Below are 14,738 nucleotides of genomic sequence, written 5' to 3'. Positions count from 1 at the left end.
CTTCTATATGACATTTGTATGGAGTATGGAACAGGTCTGCATATAATATTGTATGCCTCTCTCCCAGTGGTTCTCAACCAGTGGTCCGGGGACCACCAGACCGTGGTCCTTGAGGGGGTTCATGTGGTCCCCAGCTAAATGATGGAGTGGTAACCAAATGGACCCTTATAGATCTTTAACTCTTGAGAGCGTGTCACGGGTCTATTTGGTTTCATTTTACGCTCTCAAGAGTTAAACATAAGCATTACTTAATTTACACGAAGTCTACACAATTAGAGAATGTAGAAGAATTGTTATTTTGATCAACGTTTGCCTGTTTATCTCTCCTATGGTACTATAGCCCTGAAACATGACTGTCATGTGAACCATGGTGGCTAATATGGTACCAACATCAATACAGCATGGAATTGTGGACAAAATCGTACCCAACAATAACAAAATAGTCTGAGAGGCTAAATCTCATCAAATGGTGGTCCGTGGGCCGTGGCTCACATGCACAATAAATAATGGACCTTGATGTGAAAAAGGTTGAAAACCACTGATCTATCCGAAAATGTGTCCAGCAGAGGGTGCAGAAAACACCAAAACAAATTCACTGCACATACCTTTGGCTTTAGGTCAGTGATTCAGAACCTTTTTTAATTCAAGGACCCCCAGATATTATATGCATTTAGGCTACAGACAGACCCACATTTGATATGGTTTTATCTCTGGATCTGGAACCCCAATCTGTAAAATCCTCAGTGTTTAATTTAACCCTGAGAGTGTATAGTGTACATATAGTGTATTGAACGAAATGGACCCACAAGGTCAAATTGGTTCCATTTGGAGACTCTCAGAGTAACAGACCCCTAAGGGTCCATTTGATTCCTATCTATCAATCATTTAGCTGGACTCCCCCAGACCCTATAGGGGGTCCCAGGGCCCAGACCCAACATTGAGAGCCACTGTTCAAGGTTGCAACTAATCTCGTGAGCCAGCCTGTCGCCTAGGTTCCGTCATGCAGTCTAGAGCGCGGAAGCTCTGAAAATGATCCGGGAGTAAAGCGGATGTGACGCATTCTCTCCACTTCTGTTTCATCTTTAAGATTGTCAATAAAAATGTAATAAAATAAAATAGAAAATACGGTTGAGCAAATTTGTCCTAATATAAACGGAAATGTCGAACAGATGGCAGCTTCCATTCTCGGCTTTCGAGAGGTGTAGTTCCAGACTCTACATAGCATTCAGATATTGTGTCTGGCTATGCGAGACTAGGTTGCAACTAACACTGCCCAATGTTGCCAGATTTTGCAAGAGAAACAAGCGGACAGAAAAAAGATCAAAGGTCGAATGATCACACACACAGGGGGTTCCCAGCACAATGAGTTAATAGCATCAAAATCAATTTAACCACTTTAACCCTATATATACATCGGCTATTTGTAAATAGTCGATCTACAAGCTCATCTACCGCGATGGGGTACTTGCGTAAAAAGTTTGAGGTTCTTAATGAACCCCGGGAGCCAGGCCTGCAAATTAGTCCAAGGTCAGTGACCTACAGTACAGACTAAGCTTGTTTTATCTCACACACAACATGGGCAAACACACATCAAACAGCACCTTATTGTGTAATATTCATTGTCCTGTAAAGATAGCGTAATTGTTCCTTTTTCTTTGTGGCATAAACCATTCTTAATCCCTCTAAATCCAGGGGTTGGCTTCGGTGACACTGACTCAGCAAAAAGGTCAAACTTGAGACTAAGACCCTCTTACAGTTATGTGGAAACGACAAAAGGTGGAACTATTTAAGTGATTAATTAATACAGCTTACAACCATTTATGAAGGCGTTTGTATCATCTGTCCGGAGTGGATTTAGTAGCCTTTTTCAGTGAAGATTTACTGAACAAAAGCCAGGTGGCTCATTAGCTTTTAGAGACTTAAGTTAGGCTGTATAGGGGGGATCTTTGGTGTAGTCATGTTTCAGTTCTGATGCTTAGATTTCAACACATGGATCCTTCAGCTGCAGTATCCTCATATAGGCTGCAGGCCCGGTTCCATCTTCCTCCATTCTCCTGAGGCCCAGAGGGCCTGTTCCTTTGGTTTGTATTATCAGCCGGAGGTGAAAAATGGCCTTGAAACCTAGGACCATGCACAGTTATGCTTTTAACTTTGGACAACGCCAGGACGAACAATGGCTGAGTTATGAGCGTGTCCACACGCATTCGTATTTTGGTAAAACAATACTCCTCAAACTAAATTTATTATATGATGCTATCCTAATGCATCAGCTAATTTATAACAGTCCACAACTACACACAACCTTACAATACTTACTCCACATTTCAATGTCAGATTTGGAAACCTGATTCCTTAAATAACAGCACAATAGTCTTTTTTATTTCTCAAGTCACATTTTTTATTTACAAACAGATCTGTGATCTGATGAAAAATATCTACCAAACCACCGTTTTTAATTGTACGTTCTTATGTTCTCTAATTCTAATTATATTTTTGATGACATGACCAGAGGTCATAAGCTGTATGTACTCTGAAAGTATTCTGTTCCATGTGAAAAAAAATCTGTCGTTACTTTTCCAACATGGTGTTCCTCATAATCATTGGTGACCCCAAACATGTTATGACAGAATCCTTAAGATCTTCCATAAAACAATACAGATCTAATTTACTGTACAAATACATATTTTACACATACTGTAAGGCGGATAGCAAGTCATTTTCAACTATGCCACCATGTATATCTGTGTAGTTAGTTTGTATTTCAGGGCAGGCTCACACCTTATTTTACAATGACCTTAATCCAATGTATTAACCGGTAATTATCTAGAGAAATTTATTTTTAAAGCACAACAATTTAAAGCACAGTCAATGTAGAACCAATAATTGTATCAGCGCTTTATCACACTTGATTAAGTACTTTTATTTACAAGTTAATATTCAGATAAATACACTGGAATCGGGCCACTATAAAGTAAGGTACTAAGGTACCAGTATTGACATCCTCTGTACACCATTGGTCCAAAGAAAATCTACAATTTCGTAGATTAAAAATATAATTGAGTATGTCTGTAAATTCCTCCCCATATATTTAGGCAATTAAGCTTGCTTTGTAGAAGTGGAGATCCTATGAAACCTTGTGTTCTTGATTGCAAACGTCTCTGTCTAATGGAAAGCTGAATAAGGCTGTATAAAGGACCACTACTTACAGTATCATGCCTTGGCATATTTTTCAGCCGCTCAAGTTCACATTCAAGTTTCTCATTTGATGACATACATCTATTTTTGCAAGACCTACACAGCATTTTGATTTGTCCACTGCCATAAGGACTTCACGCACACATAACAAATAACATGGAGAAATACACACAAAACATTACATTCAGATATGAGGAATGTCGTCAATAATAATAATTGTAGGACAATGAGACACATCTTTATAACAATGTGACATTATATAATTAATGCCGATTTTGGACAAGCAGAAGAAAAAAGCATCCAGAGAAAGCATAAAGTTAAAGATGTCTTCCTCTCCGGTTCAAAATCAAATGTCAAATTATTTAATAAAATGGGGGAAATCAAAACATGTCTATGTAACATAACACTACCCAGTTTACATACAATACAGCACTACTAAAGCAAGCCGCAAATTGGCAAATAAAAATCAGATATCCATTTCTGGCAGCTAAAATGTTCAAATGTGTAGTATTTCCCTTCTATAAAACACAATAATACTTTAATGTCACCATTTGACATCCAGCACACATCAATACAGGCTGACCAAGGAACATTTGGAGAATGGTTACAAAGCACATGCCATCATACAGGTTGAGTGGCGACAAAGGAAGAGATTGACATGTCTTTGTCTAGAAGAAAATGGTAGACAATGGGGTCACCCAAGTCAGTATGCAATCAGCCCATTGTATGAGAAATTGTCTGTGCAACGTTGACCTTTTCGCCTGACGGTGGAGCTAGAGGAAAAAAGCATGAATGTGCTACAATTCTGAATAAAAGGGTGGCGCTAGAGGCAGTTGTTGTTCTGTGTTGGATGGACGGCTAGATAGACCGACCGACCGTGCCATTGATAGCGGGGCTAAAAAAATTGAATTGATATAAAGCTGTAGGGCAAGGGAAATCTTATAAGATTGCAAACTTTATTTGGATTTTCACTCCTCCAAAATGGTGGCATGTCTTCTGTAACCACTGGTAACCACCGTATAAACATTCCATGACAGGGACCTAAAGTACTTGGAGATTCTGTGACAGAGATCTCATCTGTGACAGAGATCTCACCATCTTATGAGAGAGCCCCTGGTCCCACTTCCCCACATTTCGATTGCTCCAAGCTAGGGATTCACCCTCCAGTTGACGGAACAGTGAGAGGCTGGATTTGGTAGGCATGGACATCTGTGTCACTTTATACTGTGGTAAATCCAAACATTGAACAGTAGATACACCAACAATGATGGCAAAATAAATAATATGTAAAAAGCATTTATCTGACTGCTGTGACACATGTCTCCCACCTTAGGGTAAAACCAGCATTGATGTGATGTACAATCAAATGGTCTTTCACAAGAATATATTACAACAGTCAACAGACATAGAAAATGGGACAATTTGATGTTTTGGTGTTATCAAATTGTGCAATAACTACATGGTGAAAGTGGTGTGTAAGTTGGAAAAGATCAAGGCTTCGTTTCAGTGCACCATCCCTGCTAAATGTCCTAACCATCAGTCTGGGCCCAAGCCAATCTGATCAACAGCTGGCCCTACAAACAAATACACAGAACATAGCAAGAGCTCATTCTGCAGTATTTGTTTCATTGAGCCAAGACACTCTGCCAAAAAACAATACTGTCTTAAGTTTCAACATATTAACTGACAGGTGCGTGTGCGTGTGCGTGTGTGTGTGTGTGTGTGTGTGTGTGTGTGTGTGTGTGTGTGTGTGTGTGTGTGTGTGTGCGCGCACACGTGCGTGCATGCATGCGTTTGTAGGGAACCAGAAGTGAGGGGATGTGAAATGACAGGAGTGAAGGAGCACGGGGGGAGCGATAAAACGTCACTGCACCACACACATGGAACTGCGTGGGGGGTTGACTGTCCTGGCCACAGTCTCCTGGCTGTAGTTCACAATGTCTGCCTTCACCACACGCTGGAAACACACACAAAAAGATCACACAGAATTAATATGATGCCACTGCAATCAGAAGAAGAACAGCCTAGTCCAAATGGGGATCAGTAATGTTATCAAGAGCGCAACTGCCTTAAAGTAATTTCCCTCAAAGCAGACTGTGTTGTTGTCTTTACTCTCAAAGCCAAGGTTGTGCAATGTGGGGTCTATATTTATATTTGGCCCTCCTTGGGTCCCCATGAGCCTCGATATGGCAACCTACTATCCAGATGTTACATTTTCGGGATAAATCAGAGTGCTGCAATTCTTCTCAGTAGCATTCTAATGCTTAATTCACGCTCCGTCATACAAAAATAGCCAATCTACAAGCTCACAACACATCGCATCCACTGCGCGTTGTGAACTTGTAGATCAGCCATTTTCGACGAATGAAATTCGTACAAAGGACTTAAAACAGGTTTGTTTCGTCCTGAATCTTTGGTTTGAACTAGGCTTTACACAACCACTGTCACCCCATCACTCACACAACGGGTCCGCCAATGGCCCTCAAAGACTAAATGATAGGGCACTGCTGGTCTGAGGTAATCAAGAGCTAGATAGAGGTCAAAGAGAGGACACTGCACTAAGCTCAGAGAGGTCCAAGACTTACTTAGTGGATCACACTTAATTCAACCACTGAAATACATTTTATTTCTACAAGGGGTTGGTATACCGTATAAAGGTTTTGGCTCATGTTGCTGCTATTTCTAGTCTATTTACTACTACTAACTACTTTCAAGAATGAAACTAGCGTTTATTCACTAACAGACTAACAGATATATCGGAATAGATCTGTGTAACATACTTTTAAAAACTATTGCACGGAGCATATTTTGCTTTTCTGAGAGTCATCTTGTCTAATGTCTTCATCCTGTGGGTAGTCCACCAGCTGTGCCTTCACAATCCTCTGAGCACACAAATGGAAAGATGGTGGGAAAAGAGATGAAAACAGTGATATAAAACCAAAACAGACACAAAGGTAGACAAACAACAGAACAAACATGAGTGTTAATGAACTCTGAGAGAGAAAAGATTGACCAGTAAGGGTGCAGAGACCATAGAAAAGTTAATGGAAGGGAGAGGAAAGCATCATTGAGAGAAAATAAAAATACATGTAATAGAGGAAATGAAATATGTTACATATCTTATAGGTCACATATACCATGAATAATACAAAAGTGGATCAATATAAAAAGGTGATTTATGAAGTTCCCAATGGGCGGTAGTGACGGGGCGCATCCGGTGAAAGCCGGAATTACACTCAATGTTTACATGAAGTATACGAGGGGGAAAAATGGCGTTCGGCCACAGATGGGATTAAAACACTTCTTTATTGAAAAATATGGACTAATACATTGCACAAAGACTCCAGACCGCTAGTTAACATTTGGGGCAACCGGGTAAGCACCTTATATTTTGCATTTGTACATGTTCGGAGAATTACGGGCTTTACTGGTGAAAGTCCAAGGCGCACTGGGGGGGGGGGGGGGGTCGCAAAGTCTCTCGTAGATATAAAATGTCAATATCCATAAAATACATCTACGATAGTCTTGATCTAAGGCTAAGGGTATACCAAAGACTAGCACTGTAATAGCTAACAGCAACTCTCCATTTCAAAGACTATAGCAAACCAGTGGAGGACAGACCACAGGGCAGAAAGCCAGGCCCTGGTTGGCTGCCTGATTAACGAGCTGCCGAAGCCTGGTGTCGAGGCCACTGAGTGATCCGCCGCCCTGCTATCTGATCCAACAGACAGAGGACCATGATGGAAAGGGCTCCTAGTCAGATATGATCTCGTCAGGGGTCAAGACCCTCATGTTCAGCTCTCTAAACCTGACAACTGATAATTAAGGCTTCGCTTCCCCACACACACACACACACACCCTTCTCCAACCAGACTCAGAGCTGTGACCATCTCAGATCCTCATCTCCATGAAACTGTCAGTATGTCATTTGCTGCAACAGTGACAGAGCCAAGGAATGTTTACTCTTGACTGGACGACCTCTTATGTTAATCCGGCCTCTTAATCCATTACGACCGGGAACGCATCTGTGTCATTTTAAGATTTCTTTGGCTATTCAAAAATAGCAGATATTCAAGCTCATAGCGTGGCACTGAGTGCCGCGCTATGAGCTTGTAGATCTGCAATTTTTTTTTTTATGGTGAATATTTGTGCAAATCTTTGAATATATATTTTTATATATTTATGTTTTTGAAACAAAATTTCAAAATATTTTTCAAAAAACTGTTAGGATTTAGAAGACATTTTGTAGAATCGGCCTCAGGTCTTAATAGTTTAACGTCAATTCAAAGAGTGACAGTTTGCCACAGACCCTCCTATTGAACTAAATGTGAGGTTCTGCTATCCATGTGCAACGTTTCAGTATGCACAACACTCATGTCATATCAAAACGTTCTTGCATCAATGTCGTCAAGGAAAATGACTGTTTGTTGTGCTTTGTGCGAACAAAGTGATTTGACTGGTCTGGCATCTTGACTGGCAGGTTGGATCCAGCCACTCATCCAGTTTGATTAGCACGGATTATAGCACTTGGCTTTATGATGGCAGCTATCAACGACAGGAGGCAAGGAGGACAAGGAGACGAACCTCTTCATTAGTCAATGCATGGTCATTCACTGTCAAATGCAGCAAGGAGTTGGGTGATGGGAGAGGGGTGGGGGAGGCTTGAGAATGTGTCCAGTCTCTCCCTATAGTCCTCTCCCTTCTCTGGGGGGGTCCTGACCTTTCCCTAGCTCCCTGGGCTCATCAGGCGGTGCCCAGCCAGCATGGCTCCAACTGGTCATATCAGAGCCAGGATTAATGTTTCTGGGGGAAGTGACCCTATAAATCGCATGCTGCCACCACGGGGCAGCTTGGCCTGGGTGGCAAGCAGAGACCCCCCTTCGCCGCAGCTCACATCAGCGGGAGATAAACGTAATAAATCAGACGGCGAAATGCTGACCTTCTCACCTTCGGATGGTCTACCCCTGACCCCTGGCTTCACGCGCTAACATGGTCAATGTGGGTCTATTTACAGATGGGCACCGTCAGTGGCAGGTAAGCCGTCACAGGAGTCAGACATAACAACCCATGTTTACATAACGGAAGGTCCTTTACAGTGTGTGGTGACCTCCGCTGACCCGGCTGGCACACTCCCTCTGACCTCCCTCACGTTTAAACCTTCATGTATCATGTTAGAGGCTCAGTAGGAAGCTAGCATTCGCATGCACAGGTCAAAGTGTCTGATGTATTCCAAAACGTGCCAGTCATTGTCACCATTTTAAAATATCATAGAGGCCTGTCATGAATTGTTAGGAGGGTCATTAGTTACCGTTCACTAAAATGGATATGCCACATAAGGTGTCAACAAAAGAAAAATAAATATGTTAGTATTCCTTGATGCATGATATTTGTCCCCCAGTCATATTGTAGTATAACCTATGCCTCAAATAAATCATCAGGTTTTTTCTTTGGATTATCAGGGAAGAAGTGTTCATAACATAACAGCAGTGTTCCCTTTCAGTTAGGAGGGGACATCATCCAAGTAGCTCTTTAACTCTGGTAACCACTTTCTAAACCTACCTCTATCATAAAATTTGAAATGGACTTGAAATAAACAAAACCGATTTCAACAAAAAATGACAGGTGCTGATCCCATAACCCAGTCAGTAGCATACATTTACAAGTTGTGGTACAATTGGACAAACTGCTGCATATGGCTGCTTCAAAAACTGGTGGGAGCGAGAAAGAGAGCTCGAAACCATTATGTCTCACCTGGGACTGTTCGATCTCTGCTTTGTTGAGCTTCACACCCAAAATCTCAGCAGCCAATCGCTGGAAACAAAGAAAGACCTGAGGCAAAAAGAAGCAGGGACAGAGTAGATAAATCGAATGGGGATGATGTCGAGTTATAGGATTAGATTTCTATCATAGGCATTCTGTATGAAAACTGCAGTGTCATTACACTTATCAATAATCAAACACAATTCTCCATTTCTAGTCACTTTGGGAACTTTGCTGGGAAGGACGGAAACAGAACCAGAGCTGTGCTTATGCTGCACAACAATCACCAACCAAAAACAAAACAACTCAAGAGAATGCAAAATGATGACGGGGAACTTTTTTTTGTTCTCATTTTGCTGAAACTTTCAATCAGCCAATACTCACCGAATCCCCAGTCTTTGCGGAGACAAACTGACTAATGAGGCCATTCTCTTGACAGAAGCGCTGGTGTTTGTCAGACTTCACGGTTCTCATATGTTCCAGGTCGACTGTGGATAGAACACAACACAAGCACGTCAGGGAATGACACACACAGGATTCATTTTTGTTTAAAGAGCATTATAGACAGGGCCGACAGCCACCTATCTAGATCGAAAACACAAAAGATAACAGATGATGTCCCCCTCCAGGGGATTGAAGAGATGATCAATTCAATGCCTCCATTCCCACCTCTGCAGCAGCGTTAAAGCTTAATGTGACACATTCCACAGTGCAAGCCTCAGACTTGTACAGTTCTACCCCGGAGCCATTTACCCCTTACCTCTACCTGACCTGAAACAAACAAACCGCCCAGCTGTGGAGAGGTAGTTAAAACACAATACATAGATGACCAAAGACTTCAGGCCACATCAAGTGTCACAGTGCTAGGTGGAGAAAGGCAACCTGACATATTAGTGTCATATTGGCATATTGGAGCAGGCCTGCGAGGGGAACACATGGGCCAAATGAACTGGGTCTGTCACGGCGGCGGTGATTTACTGCGCATGCACAATGACAGCGCCTTCCTTTCTAGCCATTGTGGATGTGTCCCGTGCATTCGACTCCCCCGTTCAGTGATACCAGGCGCTTTGCGTCTCTCCTGCCTCAATACGGGGTCATGCAGGGGTCGCTGGGGAAGGTCACCTGGGGGTCTTGCCGCTGAAAGCAATAGCCTCACTCTTTATTTTCGGGCTTTGTGCAACACAGCGGCCACGCCCGGTATCTGGTGCATACCGGCGTCTATGGGAGGAGGTGGTTGCTACTGTATGGTGTTGCCTTTCTCTCACCCCCCCCAGTTTTACTCTTTGTGTGAGGTTTCATTCAAGCTGTCAGTGTTTTTACCCCGTTCTCATGCCCCTTGGTGTGTGTGACTGTGTGTTTATGTGTCTACGTGTACATTTGAGTAAAGGAGAGAGAGAAATAGAGAGAAGCACAGAGAAAGATACAGCACTAGGGAAAAATGTAAACAGTGCACTGGTCTGGTATTATTAATAACTCTATAAGTCATATGACCCAGAAATGTGAAAGGCTAATCCGCTGAGAGCAGGGAAAAAAGAAAAAAGATGTTTGGAAAGACTCATTTTTAGCCTAAAAAGAATATTACCGTCATCGTAAGTGACTTATAAACACAAACCTTTCTGGTCAAGGGCAGACACTTTTACATGTACTCAATGTCCACAGCAGACTGTCACGTCTCTGGCCGTACATAAACATAGCTGTCTAGGAGGCGTCAGCAGGTTATTAATTCCAGTCATTAAGAGCGGAGGTACCCAGCATGCTACTAGAAGTAAACAGTGCTAATCCTTTGGATCCTGCACACTTGGGAGGGGCTATCAATCATATGTCACACTCAGATTAGCCAACATTAACACGCTGGTCCGGGAGCAGACGAAGAATGGTGGGTTTACCATCAAGACTGGGTAGTAACCAAATACATGAAATTGGATTGCAGCGACTATGAACTGATAACTGTCATCACCAATTGTAAATAATATCTACATATCGCTATCTATAAGCAATCTTTTATTATTTAATCTTTGGAGCATTCAAACTACAAGAGGTTGCCATGTTTTCTTTGGAAAAGGTCACTAGCACTAAATGCATAAAATGCTATTTTAATATTCAAAATAAATAGCAAATTCTTATCATCCATGAGATTGAGAAATGCCACTTTCCATGTTTTAATATCTAAAGAAAACGCAGAGAAACATAACCTAGGAGTTACTTGAAATAATAAACAGTTATAGTCTCTACCAAAATTCCCATTTCTTGTGACAATTAGGAACAATTCTAGTGCTTCCAACGGGCATTAAAGCATGAGCATATATTATCCTTCACAATAGTGTTTAACAACATGTGGCATCTGTCTGTGTAAACTGAATATAAGGCCTAATCCCACAGTTTTAGAGGTTTGCTCCATTTTTCTCCCTAATGTACCCATTTTTACTTATCAGCTCCAAACCATCTTCGCCCAGCGATCTGGTTTCCCTCCATTTCTGTCAAACTGTACATCAGCTTAACTACCCCTAGGAAGTAACTGCAAACACAAAATAAACTGTTTGGGCCTCCGAGCACATAGAGATAGCGGAAAGGATCATCACTCGTCAAGAACGATAGCCCTCCCTCTCTGGTCACCACGGGTGTTTATTTAAAAGGCCTGCCTGTCACTGTGGTGGATTTCAAGAAAACAGTCAAGAGATTAATACCTGTGGGATACATCAGAGTTTCACTGTAAATAGCTGGTAAATTTGCTATAGCCTTGGCCTCTTAGATAATTGACAACAGAACAAAACGGGGAAAAAACACATATGGAACATGAGGAAATTACAGTTGTTCTTCTCCGCAACTTAGTGTCTGTGGGGATGTCAACTTAGCACTTCGGTGGACAGAAACCTCTCAGTGGTAGATCTGATTACTATGGCCCCTGCCAGGCTCTTTCCTGGAAAAAAAAGAGGAAAGACTGTGAGAGGCTATTTTGATGTAACTGACAAGTTAGAGTCAGCAGTAAGTAGTAAGGTGAACTAGGGCTGGGCAATGTATCAATAATATATCAATATTGTGATATGAGACCAGATATCGTCTGGGATGGTATACTGTATATGGCATAAGTGTGGCCTTTTCCAGGTTTAAACACATAATTTGTTTTAAACTTAGAGTAGCCAATAAATTTTTTTCCCCTTTTTCTCCTCAATTTAGTCATTATGCCAATCGATTCCTCCCCACACACATTTCTGTGTTGTCACTGCTGTTGTATCCTACCGACTCACCTGCCAGTGAGGAGCCCCCACCGGGAGGACGTAGGGCCTTCGTCCTACTCCTCCCGCCTAACACTCCTTGCTGACAGGTGCCGCCTCGGCCCGTAGGAGAACGTGCAATGACCAATATCACCCTTCCCGCCCGGCTTCCCTCCCCCGAACATGGGGCCAATTGTGTTCGCTTAGATGCCCGACAAAGCCGTTTGCACCACAGTGGATTTGAACCACATAAGCCCTTTTTAATAGCAAAAATAGACTATTTTCTTTTATGTTATATTATTGTCACAATATGATATTATTGTCACAATATGATATTATCGTCACAATATTGATATTGAGGTATTTGGTAAAAAAAAAAAAAAGTGTCGATATCGCCCATGCAGTCCTTAAGTGATCTGACATGAGGCTTGTTATATTGAGCGATAATGACGTGTTTGTTGGTAATGCCCTTCGTGTCTGATGTGCACCTTGGATCCCAACAGACAATGCTGAATTCAAAATTATTTATCTAAGCAATACGTCATTCAACTCAAGCTTTGAGCATGACAAATCTCAAGGACACCTGATGGCTCTGGAAACAACCGGCTAGATTCTCTTCTGTTGCTAACCAGGGATAGGGATCCTCAATACTATGGCTTTATAAAAACACGCTGTGATAACATTGGGACCTAGTTACTGTTCCACAGGGTCCAGTCCACAGCCTGGGACCAGTGGAACACTTTATCGAGCTTGACGTAGCACAGCTAATTGCCGCCAGCCTCATTTAAACTAAACAGCAGTTGGTACATTGGGGATCATGTGCGATGAGGGTGGAATGTCTGGTTTGTGTGTGTGTGTGCATGTGGGTGGTGTTGGTGTTAGTGGGGCGGGGTCTGAGGGGTCATACCCCACTAAAGTTACAGAGTTTAGCCTAATCAAGCCCAGGGGAGCACCTATCACTTCCAACATGACCTCATGTCTTCCAGACCCTAGAAGTGAGGCTCCCTCTCTTTTCACCTCAGTGTCAACCAAACGCCAATTCCAACTCCAAGAACAATTTCACTGTGGTAGAGAATTATCATCCCACTATTTCCCAGAGTCATAATCATAGGAAATTGGCATGTCAGAAATATGGAAACTTTTCATTTCATTTAGAATGCCCACTGTGACTGAAAATGACCAACCTATTGATATAACATGCAAAAAGTGCAAGGAGAAAGTAATTCCAGATTTGCAGCCTTGGCCGGTCATAGCCCCACTTCTCAGACCTCTAGGTAAGCACCACCCTGTTTACACACAAACACACAATGCATTTCCTGTGTATTGTAGATGCACCATACAAGCATCAGTCACATTAGGTCACCAATAGGATAGCATATTTTGACAGAAAAACAGTATAATAGTATTTGCAACACATTCACACAAAGCAGGGGCATTTCAGTTAGTTCATTTAACATCTGGGCATGTTGAACGAGCAGTAATCAGGAATGTGTTGCTATTTAAAGATGGACTGTTATAGCGGCATTTTGTCATATGACCTCTCAATATGTGATGTAGCATCCAAGAATGTTCATTTCAAGTGAGGTCTTATTTACCTTAAAAATTCAATTCAAGGGGAGCACACACACACACACACACACACACACACACACACACACACACACACACACACACACACACACACACACACACACACACACACACACACACACACACACACAGTGATGTTTAAATAATTTAGACATTGACTGCAGTTTTTAAACACATAAAGTGGCTTGTAAAAAGGTAACAACATTTTTTATATGAATTAATGTGACACATTTAAACTATTAGGCTCCAACTGGTTTACTTGACATGGAAAGGGCTCATAAAAACTTGAGGGTTATGAAATAAGAGGCATTTGCTGCCTTTGGCCTTGCATTAAAACGCATCATATACTGTAGCTCTCTCTGTATCAGACAAATCTTAAAAGGACAATTTAACACTTCATAAAACCAATAAAAAAACTATTATAGTAGACATTATACAACACTAAGTACTTAACCGCTTGAACCCTAGCATCCCTATTCTGGCCGGAACAATCGAAAATAGCAGATCTACAAGCTCTCCAAAAGATCTGCTATTTTTGGCGAAGAGATATGGTGTAGAGGGGAATTTGTTTAGTTTAAGTAAAAAGCATTTAGTTACTAACTTATGACATAATTTTCAAGTGTACAATTGTATAATGTAGTTGCGTGGTGCAGTAGTTGCATTGATTGTATTTTAAACATTTTGTACCATTTCCAACAATGTTAACCAATGTTACATGCTTATCATATACTTGCAATTTTCCATTGGTATAATACAGGATACTTTGAGTATAACATGTGCAAAATAGAGTCAATGTAATTTTATCTTTGGTCTAGAATTAAGCTAAATATTAAAGAATAAGCCATCTGTGCTGAACTCATAAGACACTGTGTAGTCATTCAGCAGTCATGAAGTGACCAGGGAATGGAAACGTTACTCCAGTAAATTTTTATTAGACCTTAACAGTGTGGCTATTGTTGACAGTAAGCAATGTTTATTTTC

General features: G+C 41.6%; 1 protein-coding gene across 2 annotated transcripts in view; it reads right to left on the bottom strand.

The window, feature by feature from the left end:
- Positions 1-4,886: 4,886 nt before the first annotated feature.
- The window catches only part of rab28 (RAB28, member RAS oncogene family), a 34,542-nt gene continuing 24,690 nt past the window's right edge, over positions 4,887-14,738 (bottom strand). The window contains exons 5-8 of one of the 2 annotated variants that reach the window (XM_080416899.1): positions 9,340-9,443; positions 8,947-9,024; positions 5,976-6,077; positions 4,887-5,152 (exon numbers count right to left, since the gene is read on the bottom strand). In XM_080416899.1, the coding sequence (XP_080273025.1) occupies positions 5,985-6,077; positions 8,947-9,024; positions 9,340-9,443 (275 nt within the window). In that variant the 3' untranslated portion in view covers positions 4,887-5,152; positions 5,976-5,984. The remainder of the gene's footprint in view (positions 5,153-5,975; positions 6,078-8,946; positions 9,025-9,339; positions 9,444-14,738) is intronic. The other variant, XM_080416898.1, reaches the window with a different exon arrangement.

Source organism: Gymnoscopelus braueri (assembly GCF_963280865.1).
Source record: "Gymnoscopelus braueri genome assembly, chromosome: 20".
NCBI lineage: Eukaryota > Metazoa > Chordata > Actinopteri > Myctophiformes > Myctophidae > Gymnoscopelus > Gymnoscopelus braueri.
This window is presented reverse-complemented; position numbering and strand designations above follow the sequence as displayed.